The sequence below is a fragment of the Trichomonas vaginalis genome, chromosome VI, assembly GCF_026262505.1.
Source record: "Trichomonas vaginalis G3 chromosome VI, whole genome shotgun sequence".
NCBI classification, from domain to species: Eukaryota; Parabasalia; order Trichomonadida; family Trichomonadidae; genus Trichomonas; species Trichomonas vaginalis.
This window is the reverse complement of record NC_067208.1, coordinates 2,318,045-2,341,164: the sequence shown is the minus strand read 5'-3', so window position 1 is coordinate 2,341,164 and position 23,120 is coordinate 2,318,045. Positions and strand designations below refer to the sequence as shown.

At 30.0% G+C, this 23,120-nt stretch overlaps 9 protein-coding genes across 9 annotated transcripts, besides 2 other annotated features; 2 read left to right on the top strand and 7 right to left on the bottom strand.

Annotated features, from left to right (window-relative positions):
* Nucleotides 1–902: 902 nt before the first annotated feature.
* Nucleotides 903–9,726: a mobile genetic element.
* TVAGG3_0792390 (uncharacterized protein) lies at nt 1,662–1,934 on the top strand (the record flags this gene model as incomplete). Its single annotated transcript, XM_001579290.2, has 1 exon — nt 1,662–1,934. The coding sequence occupies one exon, from the start codon at nt 1,662–1,664 to the stop codon at nt 1,932–1,934; it is 273 nt and encodes a 90-aa protein (XP_001579340.2).
* TVAGG3_0792380 (uncharacterized protein) lies at nt 2,420–3,082 on the bottom strand (the record flags this gene model as incomplete). The annotated part of the gene is made up of 1 exon (XM_051246959.1): nt 2,420–3,082. The coding sequence occupies one exon, from the start codon at nt 3,080–3,082 to the stop codon at nt 2,420–2,422; it is 663 nt and encodes a 220-aa protein (XP_051082434.1).
* On the bottom strand, nt 3,601–5,364 carry TVAGG3_0792370 (phage tail repeat-like family; the record flags this gene model as incomplete). The annotated part of the gene is made up of 1 exon (XM_051246958.1): nt 3,601–5,364. The coding sequence occupies one exon, from the start codon at nt 5,362–5,364 to the stop codon at nt 3,601–3,603; it is 1,764 nt and encodes a 587-aa protein (XP_051082433.1).
* TVAGG3_0792360 (uncharacterized protein) lies at nt 6,899–7,326 on the bottom strand (the record flags this gene model as incomplete). The annotated part of the gene is made up of 1 exon (XM_051246957.1): nt 6,899–7,326. A coding segment is annotated over one exon (428 nt), but the record flags the coding sequence as incomplete, so codon positions are not given.
* TVAGG3_0792350 (uncharacterized protein) lies at nt 7,359–8,258 on the bottom strand (the record flags this gene model as incomplete). Its single annotated transcript, XM_051246956.1, has 1 exon — nt 7,359–8,258. The coding sequence occupies one exon, from the start codon at nt 8,256–8,258 to the stop codon at nt 7,359–7,361; it is 900 nt and encodes a 299-aa protein (XP_051082431.1).
* On the bottom strand, nt 8,299–9,126 carry TVAGG3_0792340 (uncharacterized protein; the record flags this gene model as incomplete). The annotated part of the gene is made up of 1 exon (XM_001303072.2): nt 8,299–9,126. One exon carries the CDS (start codon nt 9,124–9,126, stop codon nt 8,299–8,301), a length of 828 nt encoding a protein of 275 aa, XP_001303073.2.
* Nucleotides 9,727–14,802: 5,076 nt separating the features above from the next.
* Nucleotides 14,803–14,850: a mobile genetic element.
* Nucleotides 14,851–16,252: 1,402 nt separating this feature from the next.
* Nucleotides 16,253–17,852, top strand: TVAGG3_0792310 (uncharacterized protein; the record flags this gene model as incomplete). Its single annotated transcript, XM_001298286.1, has 1 exon — nt 16,292–17,839. One exon carries the CDS (start codon nt 16,292–16,294, stop codon nt 17,837–17,839), a length of 1,548 nt encoding a protein of 515 aa, XP_001298287.1.
* Nucleotides 17,853–17,869: 17 nt separating this feature from the next.
* On the bottom strand, nt 17,870–19,072 carry TVAGG3_0792300 (protein ubiquitination; the record flags this gene model as incomplete). Its single annotated transcript, XM_001298287.1, has 1 exon — nt 17,870–19,072. One exon carries the CDS (start codon nt 19,070–19,072, stop codon nt 17,870–17,872), a length of 1,203 nt encoding a protein of 400 aa, XP_001298288.1.
* Nucleotides 19,073–19,438: 366 nt separating this feature from the next.
* On the bottom strand, nt 19,439–22,036 carry TVAGG3_0792290 (leucine-rich repeats (6 copies)-containing protein; the record flags this gene model as incomplete). Its single annotated transcript, XM_001298288.1, has 1 exon — nt 19,439–22,036. The coding sequence occupies one exon, from the start codon at nt 22,034–22,036 to the stop codon at nt 19,439–19,441; it is 2,598 nt and encodes an 865-aa protein (XP_001298289.1).
* Between the last annotated feature and the right edge of the window lie 1,084 nt (nt 22,037–23,120).

Below are 23,120 nucleotides of genomic sequence, written 5' to 3'. Positions count from 1 at the left end.
TTTTTATATAAATGGATAACGCGGATTTGGATGACGCGGATTTGATGGATAACGCGGTTTTGGAAAATTTAATTGATGGTTTAGTATTTAATCAAAATTTTCTTAATTATTATGATTTAAAAGCATATCTCCAAAAATATGATAACAATATAACGGGTGATGATATGCATGAATATTATTATCCGTATTATAAAAATGAAGTTTTGAAATATCATGATAAAATAATTTCTAAAATTAAAGACAAAATTAAAAATAATGAATATTCAAAGGGAAAAACTAAACCACAACTTAAACAGTTGAAAGATTTCAAAAATAAAGTATTAACAGAAGAAGATATTGATGAATTATATAAATTATATAATCCTGAGTCACAAAAGCCAAAAGAGAAAAAGCCGAAAACAACACCAAAAGAGAAAGTAGCAAATGTTCAACAGCTAAAGGTGCAAAACGCCCAGGTCCTTCAGACCATAAATGAAGCACAAGCTTTAATTTATGATTCATTAGTTAAACCATATTCAGCCCGACTTTTAAATGAAGATCAACTTTTGGAATTCATCCTTCAACATAAACTCGAAGCGGGAAAGTATATTAAACCTTTATATACAGCATATTTAAAACAAATGAATAGAATACATCCAGAATTAATGAAGGAAGGAAGGAATTCCAAAACTTCATCATCCAAAATCAAAGCAGATAAAATTAAACCACTTGCAACACCAAAACCTCTAACGACAGTACCTGCAACACCAAAACCACCTCCTCCTTCAGTTAATCTTTCATCATTCACTTTATTATATCCATTTCAAACATTAAAGAAACAAAAAGATTTTAAAAAGGATTTCAAGATATTAAATAAACCAATTGACCCAAAAATTCAACCGTTAAAGGAAAAATTTAGTCGCCCTTCATTTGCACCATATCCATATTCATATGAAATCGATCATTTAGAATATTCAAAAGGAAACGTTACTTATTTATTTACCATTAACATTAACACCAGATATTTATATTGCATTCCAGTGAAAGGGAAAACAGAACAGGAAACAAGAAGAGCTATTCAATACTTACTAGATCATGAAAGAGTAGATAATATCAGGGGTGATGGTGATAAAGGATTTCAGGCAGCTATGACTCATTATTTCCCACAAATTAATTTTTACTTTTCATCCTCTCCATATACGTTTCATAATAAAATAGTTGATGCGGTAATGAGAACTCTTAGAGATGCGTTAGGGGTTAACGGTCAGATATACTGGGATGGAAATCATGACTCCATCATACAACAGTTAGTATATTATTACAATAATACATGGCATAGAACAATAAACATGAAACCAGTGGAAATGAAAAATGATATTTCAAAAAGAATGGGAATATATTAGAAAGCAAATGGAAAGGTTGAATGATGTTAAAACGTGAACAAATTAATTCGGGGCTCATGAATTTTAAACAAGGGGATAAAGTTTTGATTCATCTCGATTATGGAAAAACTGATAAATCAATGACAAAAAGAAGACGAAGATTTGACACAATAGCTGAATTTGTTAGATATATTAACGGCAATGCATTAGTTGAGGTTAACAATAAATTAATAGAAATTCCGATTTATTTTATTACTCCATTATATTTAAATAATATTTAATTTTTTTATTTCGTAAGAAATGAGTGACAACGAAGCATCCAAGAGTCCAGACAATGAATATAAAAAGAAACTAAACAGAATTAAATCAAAAATATGCTATTACAAAAAGAAGCCACAATGCGGTGAGGTTGAAAACGATAAAGAGAGGAAAGAAATAATCGAAAAATTAGAAACTTACCGTTCAATCCTTAAACTGAGTGAAGCAAAAATAAAAGAATTTAATAGAATAAATAAATTGATTGGAAGAGATGAATTTAATAAAGATGAATTTTTAAACTCAATCCAAATTTAATTTTTATTCCTCTTCGACAACATCTCTCTTTCCATCATTACTGCATAACCACATTTTCTCAGTTTTAGTGGTTTGTTATTTTTAACATGTTCTTGCATCATTTTTATCATTTCCTCCCTTGTTATGATTCGTGGTAAATTTTGAGCTTGTGGGGTATTCATTTATGATAAAAATAAAAATTTGTTATCGTTTATTTTATCGTGAAGTGACTCAAAGAGTCCGGAGACAAAGTCTCATGTTTTTGAAGAACCGAAGGTGCTACCATGCTACCATGTGCTACCAGGTCATTTAACTTCTCTGAAAAAGTGTGACAACAGTCACTGTGTGACGAGACCTGAAGGTCTTGACATTTTGACAACAACACAGGAGGAAGGTAGTTATTAATTATTTTATCGTTAAATGACTCAAAGAGTCCGGAGACAAAGTCTCCCATTAACGTAAACATATATTTTTGGTGTAAATTTCAATAAAAATAAATGGTTCATTTACTCACAATATTTTTGTACAAAACGACCCCAAACTTTTAACTTCTTTTCTGCAGCTTCAAATGCTATCTTAGCGAGTTCATATTCTCTAAATTCTCTCTTTAAATCTTCTTGTTCCCATTGGTCTAGTTCGTATGGAGAATCTCTATAACCATAATATATCTCACGTTCATGTTCTAATTGTTTTTCGCACATTTTTCCAACTTCTTCTTCAAACAAAGGTTTAGCATTTTCTACTGTATCTTCGAGTTCTTCTTCATCTAACTTCTCATGAACTTTCTTGTCTATGGAGTCCAGAATTTTTCCAACTGCTATACAATATTTTGGAGAAGCCCACATTGCTATATAGTTTACAAGTCTTGGGTCTACATACATTCCTCTAACCTGTTTGATTTCATCCGGAATTCCTGCATGAATTTTGTATAAAAAGCAACCCGCTGTTTTCCGCGGGTTGGTATATTCTTCACAAAATGCCTTAAAATACTCTTCCCAGGACTTATTTTCCAACAACCTTCTAAAGTCTTTCCTAAACTGCTGACACATCTTTGTTGCATTAATGTAACCATCCTTGTCTCTACGTAAGACTTCAATATCGTTATAAGTGCCTTTTGTGAATGTTTCGCCATTAGATTTGTTCGTGAATGTTTTTGCTTCGACTGACATTACTGTTCTTACATACAAAATAAAAAAATAAAAAAATAAAATTTTGTTATCAGTTATTTTATCATCATTTTATTAAGTTCATCTTTAGTTAATAATTTGAATGGATTCGCTAATGTTCCACCTTGAGTCACAACACTTGCCCCGGCTAATTGTGAAGAACCTGGGATAAGTACTCCACGAAATGATTTCATTGGTATCATTAATTTAGAAATAGTTGGCTTAATTAATTTTGTCATTTATGATAAAAATAAAATTGCATAATTTAAATTTTTTTTCTTTCTCATTTTCTCATTTTCTCATTTTCTCATTTTCTCATCCTGTTTTGGTTTCAGCAACTTTTCAAGTTGTTGTCTTGTCAGTAACTTTAATTTTAACTTTGGATCAAATATTGGGTTTCCATCTTTATCTCTTCCAATAACACCATATGGTAGAATCTTCATTTATACTAAAATAAAAATTTAAATTATGCTGTTTGCTCTTTTGGAGCTCCTAAAGTTTGTTTCACAAACATTGAGCGTTCATTGAACTCTATACCATGCGAATACAGTCATAAATGGTGGCATGTAATCTTTACTTTGTCCCGTTGTTTGTGTATATCCTGAAACGCGATGTGTATGGTTTCCTTCTCCCTGAGTGTCACTCCAGTAACAATTTATGGCAAACTTAACGTTGTCTTTAACATCATATCCTTTACCTTTTGTCATTCCTGACCAATCCCAATATCTATGCTTATGCCAACCTGCTTGAGATGTGCTTAAATCTATGTAGTGACTGTGTGCAGGTAAATTTTCACCTGAAATCGTTTTACTTCCACCTGTTTCCTTTGAAGAGTTTGCACAATACAAAAACCTGTCGACTATTTGTTCCCATACACCAACACCAAACATTGCTTGAGGACCTCTCACATCCATAGATGTATAAATAGAACCTACTGGGTTCATTAAATCAAACATATGAGATAATATAGGATTGTCTCTTTTGAACTTAAAATATAGTGTAACTATTTCGGGTTTCTTCTGGTTTGTGTCAGAATATTTTTTATAATATAATCTTATGTTTTCAGGGTATGTAAAATCTTGACTATAATATTTATTTTTGTCATCTTCATAATAGTATACTATTCTCGTTTTTTCTATTGCATTATATCTTTTATATCTATAATAATCTAAATATAATGTTTGCTTTTTTGGGTCTACACGTGCGTCAACACCATAGTCATAATAATACGGTGCTGGAGCTACGTTAGACAATGTCATATCTGTCATTTCATAAACTCTTAAATATTTCTTTTGTTCGTCTCCATATAAGTTTAAGTAACAGTTGTTGTCTAATGGAACTTTAACTTGTGTGTCATCATTCTTTTTATAACTTACATACATTTCATTGTTATTTTTCGGAATGAGTTTATACCGTATACCATTTCTTAAGGACTGTACCAATTGTCCTCTAAAATATTTATTTTCTTCATTGACAGAAAAGTCGCCAACAATAGTTTCAATATTTTTTGTTCCAACTAAACTTTGGTATATTTCGTTAACATATTCCTTATCTGCCTTCTTATTTAACTCATCGTTAACATATTCCTTATCTGCCTTCTTATTTAACTCATCGTTAACATATTCCTTATCTGCCTTCTTATTTAACTCATCGTTAACATATTCCTTATCTGCCTTCTTATTTAACTCATCGTTAACATATTCCTTATCTGCCTTCTTATTTAACTCATCGTTAACATATGTTTTATCCGCTTTAAGGTCTAAACATCCTGAAACCCACCCTGTATTGGCTTTACCTTCTAAAATCTTCGATGTCCGTTCATGGTACCATTCAACCCTTTTTATAATTTCATTATCTTTTTCATCCACATATTCCTTATATGCCTTCTTATTTAACTCACTTGCCACATATGCGAACTCAGTATGAACATATTCCTTATCTGCTTTCTTCATTATGTCATTTAGGAAACCTTTTATGAATTCCTCATTTAAATTAAATCTTCCAATCTTCAAAACTTTAGGAAATGCATTTAATGCGTAATATCTTTGTTCTTCTGGTGGAATTGATGTTATATCATCCGTTATTCCTTTAATTTTTGAATTCATAAATAAAATTTCTTTTATATTTGATATCACCGCACCACCTTTGCAAACGAATTCGAAATGGTCATTTTTCAATACTATCTCCAAATCTCCATATTTCAACATTTGCGTTTGTTCTGCCGTCTTTGAATTATATGCATATATGGCGTATGTAATGGTCTGTGGTTGCTGTTGTTTAATCATTTATTACGATTTAAAAATAAATATTTAATCTGTTATCTCATCAGCTATTTTTTCTATTTGAAATTGCCATAATATTTCATTCATAAATTCTAAATCACAATCAAATAGGTCAGTTATTCTAAATTTAATATTTGATAAATCTTTTGAATGAAGAATAAATGAATTCCCGGATAATTGAAACGGATATGATAAAGAAAATATGTTTAAGTTGATGGATAAAATGTTTTGTATTGATGGGTAAGAGTTAGGGTCTAATGTTTGATGTGAAAATCTCATTGGGGTATTAACTTTATCACATTTGATTAAAATGAAATTAGAACCAGTGTCAGAATACAAAACATCCCCAACATCTTTTTCAAAATTTAATATCCCCAACAATGAACGAAGACGAGGAGTACAAAATTTAATTTTCAGCGGAAATTTAATAAGGTTATTTATTTCATCAAGTTCAAAAACTTTATCGGGTTTTGATTTAAAATTTTCTTCATACCATACGATAAATGATTCATTTAAATAACTTAAAATCATGTTAATATCCCATTTCGTTATCACATTATTTATATACATATCATACGTTTTTAGGTCTACGACCCCGCCGCTATGTGGCTCATGGTCATCTTTAATAAATGATATATAATCTGAAGGGTTTAAAAGAATGGGATTAAATTTACCACTCACAGAAACGAGAGTAACATTATAAATTCCGCTAACTGTTAAATTTAATTCACAATTATTATTCGAAATAATATTGATAATTGACATTTTTTTTATTACGATTAAAAATATGGTAAAGCGTTATTTTCCAGTGATAAATAAAACTAGAATAAGATTACCTCAAGAATTCATAAATTCAACGAATAAGAAATTCATTCATGTTATAAATTTTAGTGTTTTCAGAAAATATGAGTCAATGTCATATTCATCATCGGGTTATATTTCACTTCATTCAAATTTAGTTCAATCAAACCCATATAATGACCATTTCATAAGATTTTCAGATGGTATTAAAAATGTAATTGATAGATTAAAATATGAACAGATTGACAATATCGAATTTTTGGAATTTTGGTTTAAATATCCTGATGGAAAAAAGATTGAAGTTAAAGATAAAGCTGATACTATAACAAAAACAATTACAATGACCGATCCAGATAGTGGGGAACAAAAAGAAATAAAACAAACGATAGAAACTGGTGAAAGGTCAATTATTATTGATTATGATTCAAAGGATTATTATTCAATAATGTTAATGCTTGAATATTAAATAGCCTTAACAAAGAATTTTTCAAGTGATATTTTATATTCATCAACTATTTTATTATAAATATCATTATATGTTAAATGAAGTTCAGTTGTTGTTCCGTTCTTTGATATCTTAATTGTGCTAATATCCTTTATAGGATTTATTTTTGCAACTGTTCCGCAGCATGAAACCTCATCATCTATGAAAAATTGAATCTTCACGTCTGAATCTTGAACATCACAAAGAATGGCGATAATGTGAATTAATGATTCATAAGGTAAAATAATTAAACCAGATTGGTCAATTAAATTTATTATTGAATCATAATTATCAGTTATTATATCGCGATATATTTTCATTAATTCTGAATTAATGTCTATTTTATATGGCGCATTGCGACTGTAATCGTAGATTCCTGGGTTCTCGATGTTTGATGAAAGAGGTGGGGGGTATGTTGGATAAGTGGGAATTTCAACAGGTTCTTTACCAGGTTCAGATAAAATGATTGGGTCTCCATTCTCATGGTTTTCTTCATTCTCCTCATTCTTCGGTAAGTCACGAGTTAATAAATTTGGTTGAGTTGCTGACCTTGTTAATTCAGGACTAACATTAACTTTAACATTTTGAATAATTCGTGATTTATCATCATTTACGTTATAACCAACCGTAATCTCTGCTTTTGCGTTAGTGTTCTTTTGATTAGTGAAACGTCTTCTCATTTATAATCGAATAAAAAAATATATTTAAACTTTTATTTTGTCGGAACTTTTGAATCTATTATTCCCTGTATTTGTTCTTGAAGATGATTTATTGCTTCATTATCGTAATTAAAAGACCGAATATATTCATTAATTGCATTCTTATAATCATCTGATTTCTCAAATTTTCTTTTATCTGATTCCTTAACTAAATCATAAGTTAAACCTCGTTGCTGATATAATGGTTTCTTAATTAAATCTTTGAATGCTTGAGATAAAGCACCTGATGCAATTCTTGCTACTATAATTGGTTGGAATTGCTGTTTAAGTTCATCTTTAACATTTGCGAAAACTGGATCGAATAAAGCAACTTTAAAGAATTTCTTAGCTGGAATTTCAGATCTCAAATTTGCATATTGACCATCAAACTGGTTAGAATATCGTGGAAATCCATCCGGTCCCTCTTCAATAGCATTTAATTCTTCATTGAAGTAAGAATATGGATTATGACGGTATGAATTAATTGGACCATTTTCACCTTCTCCAATGTATTGTTTAACAGCTTTTCCATTTTCATCAAATTTCATAGGATAATGTTCATTATATGCTTTACGTTTAGGATAATCCGTCATTGTTAATTTATACCCATTTATGACTTTAATATTTCCTTGACCATCAGTAACGAAAACTTCATTTATACCATCAGGTTTTCCATTTGGACCCGTAATGTCTGCTTCGTGTGCTTCCCAATTTGGTCCATGACGTTTGGCATATGCTTGAGCTTCTGGTAACGTTAAAACGTTTCTCATTTGTTTAACATCTTTTTGAAGACCAGCAACAATATGAACTAATTCTTTCATTCCGTCTGGAACTTTCATAGTTCTATTATATGCACCCTTTTTGTTTGTTCCTTGTTTTAATGGAACCTGTAGAAGATTTGCTATTTCTGTCATGTTTAATTATAAATAAAAAATAAAAATTAATTATAAAAAGTTATTCGAATTTAATGGAACCTTTATTTAAATCAACTATTATTTTTCCATGTTCTCCTAATTGTTGATATTGTGTGTAAAGTTCATTAATGCTCATTGGTAAATTCACTTGATAAAGCATAACGTTCAACTGTTGACGACTAAACCCACTGAAAATGAAAAGGGTGGTCAGGTTTGATTTAATGTTTGTGCTTAATGCTTTAAAGTATTGAACAGCCATGAAGAATGAACACTGAATGTGTCGACATTGAGTTAATAACTGATTAAAATATGATTTCTCATTAGTTATTAGTTTTGATTTCACCGCATCATCTAGAAAAATGAGTGAATGCAAAAATTCTCTATCAAAATTTGAAATAGAAAGTGTTTCAAATAATTCATCCCTTTGTTTATCAATAATTTTATCCTCTAATCCTTGCTTCTTGATTGTATTATATAATTCTTTATACATTACAAAGTTTTTTAAATAATCTTCTGCTTCTTCTTGTGATAAATAAATAATTGGAATTTTGATTAAATGCTTTAAAGATTCAAATGTATCATCTGAAGGTGAACCTGAACGGTTGATATAAATTAACACATGTGAATAGGGTGAAGTGTTAGCAATAATGATAATTTGTTTTAATATCGTTAATGTTTTACCTTTATTTTGTTTACCAATTGCTGCAGTGATTGAATTTAAGTAACATTCAGAATATGGAATTTTCATTAATTTTTCCTTAGATAGAGCATTTCTATTATCACTCAATGCTTCATTAATCATATCATCTACGTATGTATTATATACTCCTGCTAATTCTTCATAAGGGGTGGATGAATTTAAATCCATTTAATCAAAAATAAATTTATAATTTTAAACATTTCTATTCATCAATATTTCATCATATGAACTTCTATACTGCGGTGGTGTACCTGTTGGATGATATTTCAAACCTTCATCCGGTGTCCATGTCCAATATGTAGTCCTAGTAAACCAAACCTGAGGAGGATTTGTCACCTTTGAACAGTAAGTGTCATTTTCACCCTGAATGATTGGATAAGCTTTCACTTGTACTGTAACTTGTGAGTTGAAAGTTTCTAATCCATCAAAGAATATACCCGCTCCATCACGTTGAACTGGAATAGTGCATAAGAATGAAGTTTGGTCTTTCCATGTTCTAGCTAATGGCGCGCCATCATCATCATTCAATGGTCTAGTTAATGAGTCCTCGTATTCTTCCGTGCATTCATTCACTCCATCTAAATCAGAAGCTTGAAGCATACGTGTAAAGAATATGTCGCCCACTGTGGTCATCGCTTGATCGGGGAAGTTTCTGGAATCTATAGTGACCTGAAGACCTCGAAGCATTGGATTTTCTAAAACTGTTCTTTGCATTGCATTCTTCGGAAATGCTAACACAACATCTGTAACATTATGAAGAGCATATGAGAAATCTGAGCTAATACCTTCAGGAGTGATGCAACCTCCATTTAGTGAACGAACGTCAATATGTTGAGCTGGAATCATGAATGGATCTTCCTTACTAAATAAACGTGGTATTGCTTTAACTGATTCTTCAATTAAACCGTATCCTGGTGTAATGCATTTATCCTCTAAAACTTCCATCTTTGTGCATGAAATAATAACGTTATCAACTGTTGCTTCAGCAGATGTAGCGGCTAAGCTTGTAATTAATTTGGCAGGAAGTCCGATTTGTTGGAATTTGCGATCATATTTATAAACATGATTCATAATCTTTTCATAATTTTCATCAGTTATCTTTTCATAAACGTAATTTTGTAAATCAGCAACTCTTAACGGGTCAACCTGACAAAATACTAAAGTATCCCTGAAAACATAATATTTAAGAATGATTTCACCAAATGATTTAGGATAATCATCGAACGCCTGAAATGCTAACAAATCATTTACCGGAATAATCATATCAAAAGTGATATCAACTTCTTCATTTGCTCTCTTGAAAACTTCTGAAGGGTCAATATATTTACCACATACTGAGTTATCATATTTTTGAACATTATTATATAACGAATGAACAAACTTTTTAACTTTCCTTTCTGATTTTGGTTTATATGTTGCAAATGCGAAAGATTCACGGGCGCAATCCATCTGAAGATAACCGCATCACCTCTTTCGGTTTCTACTTCTAATTGTTTAAAGCTTTGATTTGATGATTTATAACCAACGAATAAACGCATGCATTTAAAAGCAGCATCACATGTGAAAGCTTTATTTGAAACTAGAGTTGCTTTAACTTTGCGTTTAATATATGTGTCACCTAATTGGTTCACATCATGAGCTGGATTTGTAATTCTTAAATGAGTTTGTTTATCATCAAAATATGGAGCATCAGAGTCATAGCATGAACTTTCAAGTTCTCTATAATATCTTCTTCCATCATTCTTTGCGAATATTTCATTTATCTTTTCGAATGAATGAAACACATTTCCATTAATCGGTTTAGTGTTTGGCATCAAATAGTTAGTCGTCATTTATTATTAAATAAAAAAATCAAAATTAAAAGATGAAAATGAATTTTTAATTTTAATGAAATAATCAACTATGGCTGCAGGATTCTTTAAAAAGTGGGATAAAGTAAAAAGAGGAGCGCATAAAGTTTGGGAAGGGATTAAGAAAGGAGCAAATTGGATATTTAAGAATAAAGAAGCAATTAGTGACGTTGCTGAACAAATAGCACCTAATGTTCCAGTAAGGGAAGTATTAAATAAAGGAGATAAGGTTTATCGTCGACTACAACCGATACTAGATAAAAATAATATTTATTTTTTTTTCCACTATTTACCCCTATTTTATTAAGTATTCCTTCAGCAATTCCACCAATGCGTTACCTGCTTGTGCTCCCATCGCTGGATTACCTGCTTTAGCACCTAATACTCCTCCTATGATAGTTCCTGCCGTTTTCGCTACTGGTGCCAAAAAGTTTGCAACGGTTTAATAACTTTTTATAACCCAACTGCAGCTTTCTTAATTCCTCCCATAATTTTTTAAAGAATCCTGCCGCCATTCTGATTTAATATTAATTAAAAAATATATTTCATCACTTATATTCTAATTTTTTATTTAATGATAAATGAAACCGATTTTAAAAATAAATGAAACAGAGGAGGAAGAAATAAATGAAAGTGAAAATGTTCAACAAAAAATAAACGTTGTTAAACCAATTACTGAAATAAAAATTTTTTCATCTGTTGATGAATTTAATGACTATTATGCTAATAATAAAAAATTATTTGAAGAATTGACAACATGTAAATTGAATAAAATGTTTAAAGTTGAGGACAGAGTCCAAGACCCAGAGGGTCATGGATTCAAAATTTCAAAAATAAAAGGTGTTGTTAGTTTAAAATCTATTCCTCAATCAAGAATCACCTCATTAATGAAAATTGATGATTTAACAAAAAGAATAGAAATTATTGAAGAAAGAATGAATCAAATAATTGATTTCATAAATTCAAATAATCATTAGCTTATTTAAAGTTCAAGGCACAAAGTGCCCAGGACTTAAAGTCCATTGTTGATTCTGAGACATAAATTTTTAAAGTTTATTTTTCATTCATGAATGATAATTATATCTGATTTCTTTTACTCTCTCGTATATACTAGATTTAAAGAATTCAGAACTTTTACCATAATCTCCTAAATGTTTTCTTATCTTATTGGTTTTCCATTCATTATATGAAACTGAATAAACTTTATCTTTATCTTTACACCTTTCATCACTTCCAATATATTTATATTTCAATTTTGATTTATTGGTTTCATATTCATTAGCGTTTAATAATTCACAGTCTTCCTTTTTAAATAAATGTTTTATGTATTCAGGATTAACAATTCTATAATATTGCTTCCCTTTAAATCTTTGAATATAAACAGGAACACCATCCTCTAAAATTCGATAATCTATTTTATCTGGTTTTACTTGTTGGGTTATTTATGTCAGAATAAAAAAATAAATTATTTTAAAATTAATGTTAATTTTTTAATGATTTATTTTTTAAAAATTTTTTATTTTTTATTTCATTATGTATGGGCTGAGTGTAAATGTCTTACAATTTTGAAAATTTTTTAAATCTTGATTTATTCAAAAACGTAAGAATAAAAACCGTAAGAATTCATACATTTTTTACTTCATATGTTAAAAAAAATGATACAAAATCGCTCGATATTGTATGAATTCTTACGTTTACAAAAAAAGTCACAAAACCCATCATATCCTACTACTTCGTATGCATTCAATTTATTTTTGTAATTTCTTTTGATATTTATTTAGTATTCATTGTGACTAGTAAAATATGTTTTCCAACTGGTCACCAATTCAATAATCAAATGGCCATTATAAAATTTAAATCAATTGAAATGCAGCCTATCAAAATATTCCAATAATATAATTCGAATTTGATTTTCTGAACAAAATTTCTGATGATGACAGAGGTAGGGCAACGATAGAAAATTTTTGGAAAAAAGTTCGGAGATCTTAAACGTATCATATTCCCTGCATGGTTTGGTATCTTCCGCCATGCGTTGTGCCAAACATATTGACACTTTCCAATAATTAATTTATGGTATGAGTCACAGAGTTAGATTATAAAAAGAAAGTAAATAATTGCAATTAGAAATCATATATGTCGGAAATCAAATGTTGATGAGCAGAAACCTTTTACTCATCATAAAAGAGATAAATCACTAAAGATTTGTATACATTAAAATTTGATATTTGGTGCTCGAAAACTGTCTGATGGGACTCCTCCAAAATGAACCAATCTATCGCTGAGGACCAAATTAGATGATGTGCATGGTGTATTCTCTAATTCTAACTTAGGAAGAATGGGAACAAAACGAATGACGACAACAACATGTCAAACATAGATTAAATATCTATGAATCAATAAAGTATACGTGCATTGAAGGTGATAACAATCACTTGAGGCTTATAACTCTTTGACTAAATTATGCAATAATTAAATATAATCATTTTTATATTTTTATACTGATAGTAATTAATATACTATCCTGCTTAATAAATGGTATGATCAAATTTGTTTGAAAATTTAATTATGTATATGAAACTATGTCTTCTATATAAAAATCAAAATTTTCGGACGAACCTAGATTGAACCTTTATGAAAATCTATCATTTTTGTTAATTGAGTTAATATGAATCTTTTACATATGTATATATAGCATTGATAGCTTATATAATCATGGTTTATTCCATATTAACATATTTTTTCAGTTAAATTTGTTAATAATATCATGTAACAAATTAATTCAAGATTAGAATGTCTACAAAATGCTAACAAATAAGAACAAAATACGATTTCTCGACTTAAATTTTAATATGGAGTAGTTTTTCGTTTAAATCTAATTAAAAATGAATAAAAACTTATCTTGTACTATTTTCATTCAAAGATTTTAATAATGTAAATCATGCATTTTCATAATTCAGTACAGTTCTTTTTAGAATTAAAGTTGATGAGGATGATATTTGTGATTTAAAATAATTTGTTAATGTTTACCTTTTATTCATCACCTTGTGGTATGCCCTAAAGCAATAGCATTATCAATTCTGCTGAATTGATCAACTCAAAATTCCAAAAAAAATTCAAAATTTCAAAAATGAAATTAAACAATTTGAATTTTCACATGAAAAAATTAATTTCGAAAAAAATTTGGAAAATCAAAGTATTTGATAATTAGTCAAATAATCAATTTACATCGTTTTTACTCATAAAAAACAACTAATTTTTGATTTTGATATCATATTTGATAAATACTCATTCCAGAGTTGACGTAATGTATTAATTATTGTTAGAGATATTGCTTTCGCAGCAAAATTCTTATTTCATGAAAGAAAAAAAAAATGATTTTATTCCAACAAAAACAAGTAAACAGATGAATGGAAACGTACTATATTTTCATAAATGTAGTAATCAGCGTGTCGGCTTTTGTTTATCATGTTCGAGTCAAAATGTATTAACTTGTAATAAGAAATATTCGAAGATTATATGAAGTATTGAGCATTCTTTGTAGAAATATTTGTAATTCATTACTAACATATATAATAAAGTTGTTTTTTTTTCCTTATTGCAATAATTTTGTCTGATTTTAATAACTTTTCATGTATACGAGTTGTGTGAATATGCATCATAATATGCGTAAATATACTTATTTGCGACGAATAATGTGGTTGCATAATGGAGGTGCTAAATTTTGATTTTTAATATGGGGCTTTGGTATGTATAATCATGTTCTTATCTCAACGTAGGAGTATTGGTGCAATATGATTAAAATTTACGAGGTTGATCTTAAATTGAATAATTCTGGAGTATAAATCACAATGCAGCTAATTCTATGTTAAAGATAGATACAGATTGTAGTAATCAATTAGGGAGTACAAATTCATTCTTTCATTTCTGTCGTATTGAGCAGAAAGGAAGAGATCATAACCCTAGGAAAAAAAGCCCAAATTTGTCACTTTTCATAGTACGTTAAACTCAATTCGCTCTGCGAATGCCGAGCACACGTACTCATCATTCAACATAATATTCTCATTCTTTGGTTATTATAGTGCCAGACAACACAAGATTTCAAATAATTACTTGAGTTTTCAATTAATCTTAATCCGATTTTAGATTTATCGAGAACTCCATCATCACAATCACATACTTCAGTGCGGTAACTACAATTATCCATATACAGAAGGAAGTTCTTTTCGAACAACTCATTTGGAGTCTGTTTTGGAAAGAACTTCTTTCTGTCCGACTTAATTTCATAGTTCCTGATCAACCAAAAGACAGAAACCACACACTATCTACTTAGGAAAGGAGTTCTTTCTAAATCTTCCTTAAATTGAGATTTTACGAGAGATAACCCTTCTATTGCACTTAAAAATGAACATTTTGATATCTTTAGTATCACACATGGTCATATATAGTATTTCATCTACATGAATACATTCATCTTTCGAAGTCTCTCATTAAATGGGAGGCTTCGAAAGATGAATCGTTTTATTCATACAACTTTAAATCTCGAACACATTTAGAGAGTGAGTATATCATTTTATTCTTGTTTTGAGTTTATTCTGATTCAAAATTGCAGTGAAAACAGAAGTTCACACATCATATCTGAATGTGAGCTCATCTATACTTATACGATCTCAATACCTCCACTCTAAGCATAAGAGGTGAAGTTATATAAAAATTATCAGATGCGTTGAAGTCTCAAAAGTATTGCCTGAATGCTTGTTTCATATTTGTCCAAGTAGTTTCAATGAATAAATGTATTGTTTTTTATAATTTCGATTTATTTTTAGAAAATATTCAATATAAACCTTTATTGTGTTATTTACATCTCATAAATTCTCTGTCTAAATCATATAAAAGCGCGTTTTACCCCTATGAATCAAGAAATTCATTCAATATTCATGGTATATTTATTAAATTTATACGATTTACTAATAATCAATATTATATCCTCATAAATAGCAATATATTTTGGTAATCTATGATAATCATATACAATATTTGAAATCAAATTTTCATTAGTTTAGGTTCCTTGTTAATAGTAAACCATTATATTTATTACTAATAATAAAATCTATGTGTCGTATTGAAATTCAATAAAATTACTTATTCGGTCCAAAAAAACAAATTAGATAAAATTTTTCTTTTTTTATGTAATTTTTGTTTTTCATTTTTCTCAAGATCCTAAGTTATGTTCTAACTTTTGACATCATATCCTATCATGCTAGGCTATATATTATAGCATATCCAAAAGGCAAGGAAATCTATCAGAGAAGCCTTTTTGACCTATCGTTGCCCTACCTCTATGATGACGTTTATTCAAAAAGTAATTACATGCTTTAAAACATATTTATATATAGAATTCTGCAATTTCATTTCATATAATTTTGTAAATGTTGTAAAGAATAATATTTTTATCTCTAGTTTTTTTAGTAGGAAAAATTAATCATATGTCTTCACTATCCAGCGAACACCAACAAAACAGACAAACCTATAACATGTTAAAATCCGAAATTCTGAATAGTTTAATCCTCTTGGCTCAGCAATTTCAATCCGAAAACTTATCAATCGAAGAAATCAACAATTCTGTGAACCAATTCATTCTCCTTGTTAACAAGACCATTATGACAACAGAAGATAAACACGAACAGAACACTCTTTTGGAGTTAAAGCAGCAAGTTGAAAGTAATTACGAATATCTTCTCGAAACATATGAGCAAGCTGTACAAGATGAATTAGATGATACACTCATATCAAATGAGATCCAAAATGGCGTGGATAACAATTCTTTCGCGAACGTAAAATCTGATTTTGAAAGGCGAATCCAGAATTTAGCTGACCAAATCAATCAAGGCGCCCTCGTTCTTGATGATGTCATCGATCAATCCGAATTTATGAACAAATTGCTCGATGAAGCGATTCAACAAACAAATGATAAGGAAATCCAATTAGAATTCATTGTTATGTTGGAGAAATTGAACAGCATTGTCGATAAGTACCTTGAGAGCCACAAAAAGGTCGAAGAAGAAGAGCCAATCAAAGTTCCATCAGAAAATGCAGGAATTGACGAGCTCCATCAATCTACTAATGCTGCAATTAAGACACCTACTGAACAATTAATTGCAACAGACGACAAGAATGAAAGAGAAGCCATTGCCAAACAAATCGACCAAATTAACTCTTCATTTAACAACTATCTCTCAGTTGTTGACAAAGATCTCGACTCTGTTACTAAAGAAGAATCCAAGAACAGCACTGCAGCAGAAGAAACAGAACCAGTTTCATCAGAAATGGCTTCAATTGTATCAAGAGACATTGATTTGGGAGAAAACATTGGAAATGAAACTGAAGAAGAAGACGAAGAAATCAAAGTCGTTGGCGTATCTTCAAACAAGAAAGAAGAAACCAAACAAATTGAAGAAAAGAGAATTCAGGAGCAAAAGATGGTCGAAGAAACAAGAAAAGCTGAAGAAAACAAGAAGATTGAAGAAGAAAAGAGAGCTGCTGAAACAAAGAGAATTGAGGATCAGAAGAGATTGGATGAAGAAAAGAAGATTCAAGAGCAAAAGAAGAAATTAGAAGAGGCCAAAAGAATTGAAGAACAAAAGAAGATTGAAGAAGCAAAGAAGAAACTGGAAGAAAAGAAAGCTGCTGAATTAAAGAAGGCAGAAGAACAAAAGAGAGCTGAAGAAGAAAAGAAGAAATTGGAGGAAGAAAGAAAAGCTGAAGAAAAGAGAAAGATCGAAGAGGCTAAAAGAATAGAAGAACAAAAACAAATCGAAGAAGCCAAGAAAGCAGAAGAACAAAATAAAGTTGAAGAGATTAAGAAAGAAGAACAAAAGAAATCAAAGAATGAAGCAGAAGTTGCAAAGAGTGAAAACAAGATAACAAAAGAAGAAGAGAGTAAGAGCAGTAATATGGCAGCTTTAATTGTTGCAGGAGTTGCTATTGCTGGACTTGTTGCTGCAGGAATTATTATCTATCGTAAAATGAAATAAATATTTTTTTTGTTCATTAATTTTATATAATTAATTTTTACATTTAGCTCCTTTTGACAATAAATATTCACAAATTGCAGGAGACTCATTTAGTTTTGCCATATCCAAAGCAGTTTGTCCTTCATCATCTACTTCATTTAAGTCTAATCCAAGTTCAACGAAGAATTCAACACATTCATATGACATACAACAAACTGCATCAATAAGAGGTGTCTTATTGACATCAGACTTTATTTTAACGCCTTTATCAACCAGGATTTTTAATACTTCGATATCATTAACATTGATACAAGTTTTAACTGCTTCATCACATTTAGATCTTTCATCTGTAACGTCATAACCAATTTCTATCAAAAACTTTAAACAATCAAATGAATATCCAAATGCTGCATTAACAAGAGCAGTTTCATAATCATTCTGGAAATACATATCAACACCATAATTATCAATTAAGTGCTTAACAATGTCAACATAATTCATAGTTATTGATTCTAAATAAGCTTCATTTATTTCATTTTTAATTTCATTTTTGTCGTCAAAAAATGACAAAATATCATCAATTAAATCAATCAAACCATAAACAGACAAGTACTTAATTGATTCTCTTATATCAGTGTTCATCATTTCCAAGAGAAACAGCTCTAAATTAAAGTTAAGAGCGCAATCTTTGTATGCAATTTTTTGATGTGATTTTTCTGTCAAAATTTTTGTCAAATTTTTATCATGGATGTAAATTGCATTTGATATTGCTTCATTTGTAATATCAACATTACGGTTCAATACATCATCAATAATAGTTTTATTCCTTCCTAATATTGCGCATTCTAATGTTTCACTATCGAAATTAATTTCGAAATTTTTTAAGTAATTAAAGCAATTGATGGCACCAAATGAACAACAATCATTAAAAATGCTTTGTAAATCATTTCCATGATCTTTAAGATATAATTTTAGTTCTTCTACATCATCTTTTATGAATAATTTATTTTGATCTTCATTTTTTGGATCGTTATATCGTAATTTACTTCCAAAGTGATATGTATCACGTAAAAGATCCTCTAAATTACCAGAAATGCAAAATTCAAACTTGTTTAGTGAATTTTCTTCGCAAAATTGTTCAAAAAGCTGGAAATATGAAACAATATACTTATCATTGTATCTGCATGCTGTTGAGATCAAATTAATTATAGCATTATGATTAAGATCGTGGTTTGTCATTGTTGATTTAATCATTTTTGAAATATGATCTTGATCTGCATTTTCAACATGAAACAATTGATTCGATAACGTGATATAATCATCATATTTGCGAAAGATATCATTAATTTGACTTTCATCCAGTAAAAGTCTTGACATTATTTTTTTTTTGAAAAGTGACATAAAAGTGACTCTATATCAAAGAAATTAAAAATAGGAATGAATACTACAATAGTCATAAAAGTCCCAATAAAATAAAAATTAAAGAATTTGGCTCTTTTAATCCTTTCTATGCACTTTGTTGCAATGACATCTGTCCAAACAAAACAAAATTTAAAAAAGAAAGTAAAGATTAATTCATGATAAGATGTTTATTAATTAATTTATTATAAAACAAAAAGATTACCAAAGTCCGAGAGGATCTATAGCACATAAGAATAAAAGGTTTTTCTTCATATGACTTTTCAGTTCTTTTTTCAGAATATCAATCCGATCATAGTTTGTTGCCATTATATCATTGCATGTGTTAGATTGAATGCGGTAAGCATGTGATCCACAAAATGTTGATTGTTCATATGCATATGTGACAACAACTTGAGAGTCATCTTCGAAAGATTTGTCAAAATTAGAGAAATCACGATTTCCACAGTAGAATATGATTCTGAGAGGTGTGTTTTCGAAAGAAGAAGATCCGATGTATGTCGTATATCTGTTGATCAGAATAACTTTCTTGATGTTCGTTCCATAGAATGACATGTTACCGAAGTATTGAACATCACTCGGAATGTTGTTGACTTTGATGCAGTTCTTGAATGATTCGTTTCCGATCATCGTCACAGTTCTCGGGATATCATAAATCAAACTGATACAATCTCTGAAACAATAGTCTGATATCGATTCGATGTTGTTTCTGATTGATAATGAAGAAAGATTCTTACATCCATCAAACAAACCAATCGGGAATGTCGATGTGCTACCTGTTGACAATATTCTCTTTCTCATTCTCATTGATGATGATGGTGATGCTGAGAATATTGTTATCGAAGATTGTTCAGATATCAATTTCGGAATTTTGACCGATCTCAGATTTGTACATCCTTTGAATACGAAAGAAGATATTGTCACAGTATTTTCGATACTGAACGATTCTAACATCGTGCATCCTTCGAACGCATTGTTCCCGATCGATGATGCGAGAGGGACTGAAATCGTTCTCAATAGACTGCATCCTTTGAAAGAGTATCGAGATATTATTACAGATGACAATATCTCTAGAGAAGATATTCTCGTGTTTTGGAATGCATACTCATCGATGAGAGATATTGTTGTTCCGAGACCGATGTTTATCCGAGTCATCGGAATCGATGAGAATGCATTCGGTCCGATACGATCGATATTTATCATGCTCGCGATGTTTACTGTCGTTATCGATTGTGCACCTCCAAAACACGCAGATGTTATCTCTTTGAACGAGTCTGGTACATTGTATGTCAAGAGTGATGTGCATCCGACGAACGCAGACGAAGAAAGATATTTCAGATTTGAGTTCGACTCGAATCTTATATCAGACAATGACTTGCATCCAGAGAATGCACTATCTCCGATCTTCGTGCAGTTTGCAGGGATGTTGATCGTTTTCAGTTTGATACAGTTGCTGAATATCGATGAACCAAGATTCTTGAGTGCACAGAATCTCCAGAAAGATATCGTCGTCAAGCTCACGCAATCTGCGAATATTGAGTCTGCACCGAGATCTGCTCTCGCATAATCAGTGAATGTGATAATCGCTAACAGTGTGCACCCAGAGAACGCACTCTGCTGAACTGTAATGAGTGATGTTGGGAGGTCAACTCTCCTGAGAGATGTGCACGAGAAGAATGTTCCATCTTCGATCACTTCAAGACGACATCCTTCCTCGAATGTGAGATTCTCGAGTTTCGAACAACCGTAGAACGCATTTGATCCAATGACAATGATATGTTTGAATATCATTGCATTAACTCTTCCTCCTGGACAACATATAAGTTTGTCGTTCTTCTTAGTATACACAATTCCATCTATGCTCGTATAATTCATATTCTCACTTGGAACATTTATACTCATCAGATTTGAGCAGAAAACGAATGCAGATGGATCGAACAATGATACAGATGCAGGAATTGTCACAGTTGGGAGAGATATACACGATCTGAATGCTCCACCACCAAGATTCTTCAAATTCATTCCTCGTGCGAAACTGATACTTCTTAAATTCCTACACTCACTGAATGCATTTGCACCCAGAAATGTTAATGATTGAGGCAACAAAATAGAAGAAATATTTGTTTGTCTAAATGCCATTGTATCAATAACACTAATTTTTGAACCTTCGGCAAATTCAATTGTTGATAGAGATCGAACATATGCGAAAGCTTGACCATTAATTTGCTCAATGTTTTTTGGGATTCGTATTGTTTTTAAATATTGAACATATAAAAAAGTCTCTCCAGAAATCTTTGATAATGGACAATCTTCGTTGAATGTTACTGAATTAATTTTCGAATTTCGAAATATGCCCCAGTCAATATATCTCAAATTGATTCCAAAATTGATTTGTTCAATTGTGCAATACTCAAAAGCATAGCTTTGTATTGTCTTGGGACCACCACCCATTATTATTATATTTTTGACTGTTGAGGACCTAAAGCAATAAACACCAATATTTTGCATTGTTGAAGGTATACCTATAGAGCTTATATTTATTCCTCTAAATGAATATGTTCCACATGATGTGATTCCCTCATTCATTTTTATCGATTTTAATTTTCTACATTGGTAAAAACAGTAATGACCAATTGATATGCATTCAGGGTTAGTTTCCACTGAAGAAATACCACCAATGCAAGCAATAGCATTTTTGTATCCCTTAGAATATATTATTCCATTATATGCTGAAAATTTGGTATTTTTAGAATCAACAGAAACTGATGTTAATTCAGTTGATAAATGAAACATTGTCATTCCAAATTCAACAACTTCTGACTGAATTTCAAAATTTGTAATTAATTTTGGCACAAATAAATACTTAGTTCTATTTTTCAGCATCAACACCCCTGGAGGTATAACTGTATAGATAGGATTATTTTCATTAAGGATACCCTTACATTGCGTAGTTAGAAAGAGAATATGATATTGTCATGATTGCTAAAGTTTTAGGCTCCAGAAATGAATATACATCAAACTGAAACAATTGATAAATTGAATGAACTTTTGAGAGGTTCTCAAATAAAAAAAATTATCTAATTTTTTACAATATTACTATTATTTTATCCACATATTTATATATAGTAATTTGAGAAAACTTTTAGGAAAAAATAAGTTTAATAAAAATCTGAATTTTACTTGTTGTGGGATTGTTATTAATTGACACTCCAGACGTATTACTAATAGTTATGCGTATGCAATTAAAGTATTTCTGATGGACAAAATGTGAGATTTATATCAGATAATTCATTTCTACTATTAAGTTATTCATTTATGAGTTTGCACTTATTCGCACTAAATAAATAACTATTAAAAATTGTTTTAATTAATTGACACCATATAATAGAGTGAATTTTGTTTGATCAAACAACAATAGATGATAGATATAAAGCCAAGAAACTTGCTATTAATATGCTCTACTTGCTATTTCAATGTAAGTATGATATTTTCTAAATGTTTCGTTCAGATAACTTAGATATATTAGTCAAAATTTGAAATTTTAATAGCACATATATTAAAAATAATTATTATTCATAAAAGATTAATGAAATAGTAAAAAAAAATCAATCAAATTATAAAAATACAACATTTAGAAGAATTCTTATTATCCTTCAAAAAGTCAGTATTTCTGCTGTAATTTTCTACAACATTGTAGTTATTGCACTTTGTCTATGGATTTGTATATATGTTATATATAAATTATATATCTAAACTGCCCATAAGTGCAATTTTTATATAAATTGTTTATTTCTTTAACAATTTCATATGAAATATGCTTTTTTAAGCGTATCAAAGCTGTGTTCTTAATGTGCATGGATATATCAAGAAAAATGTCGAAAAA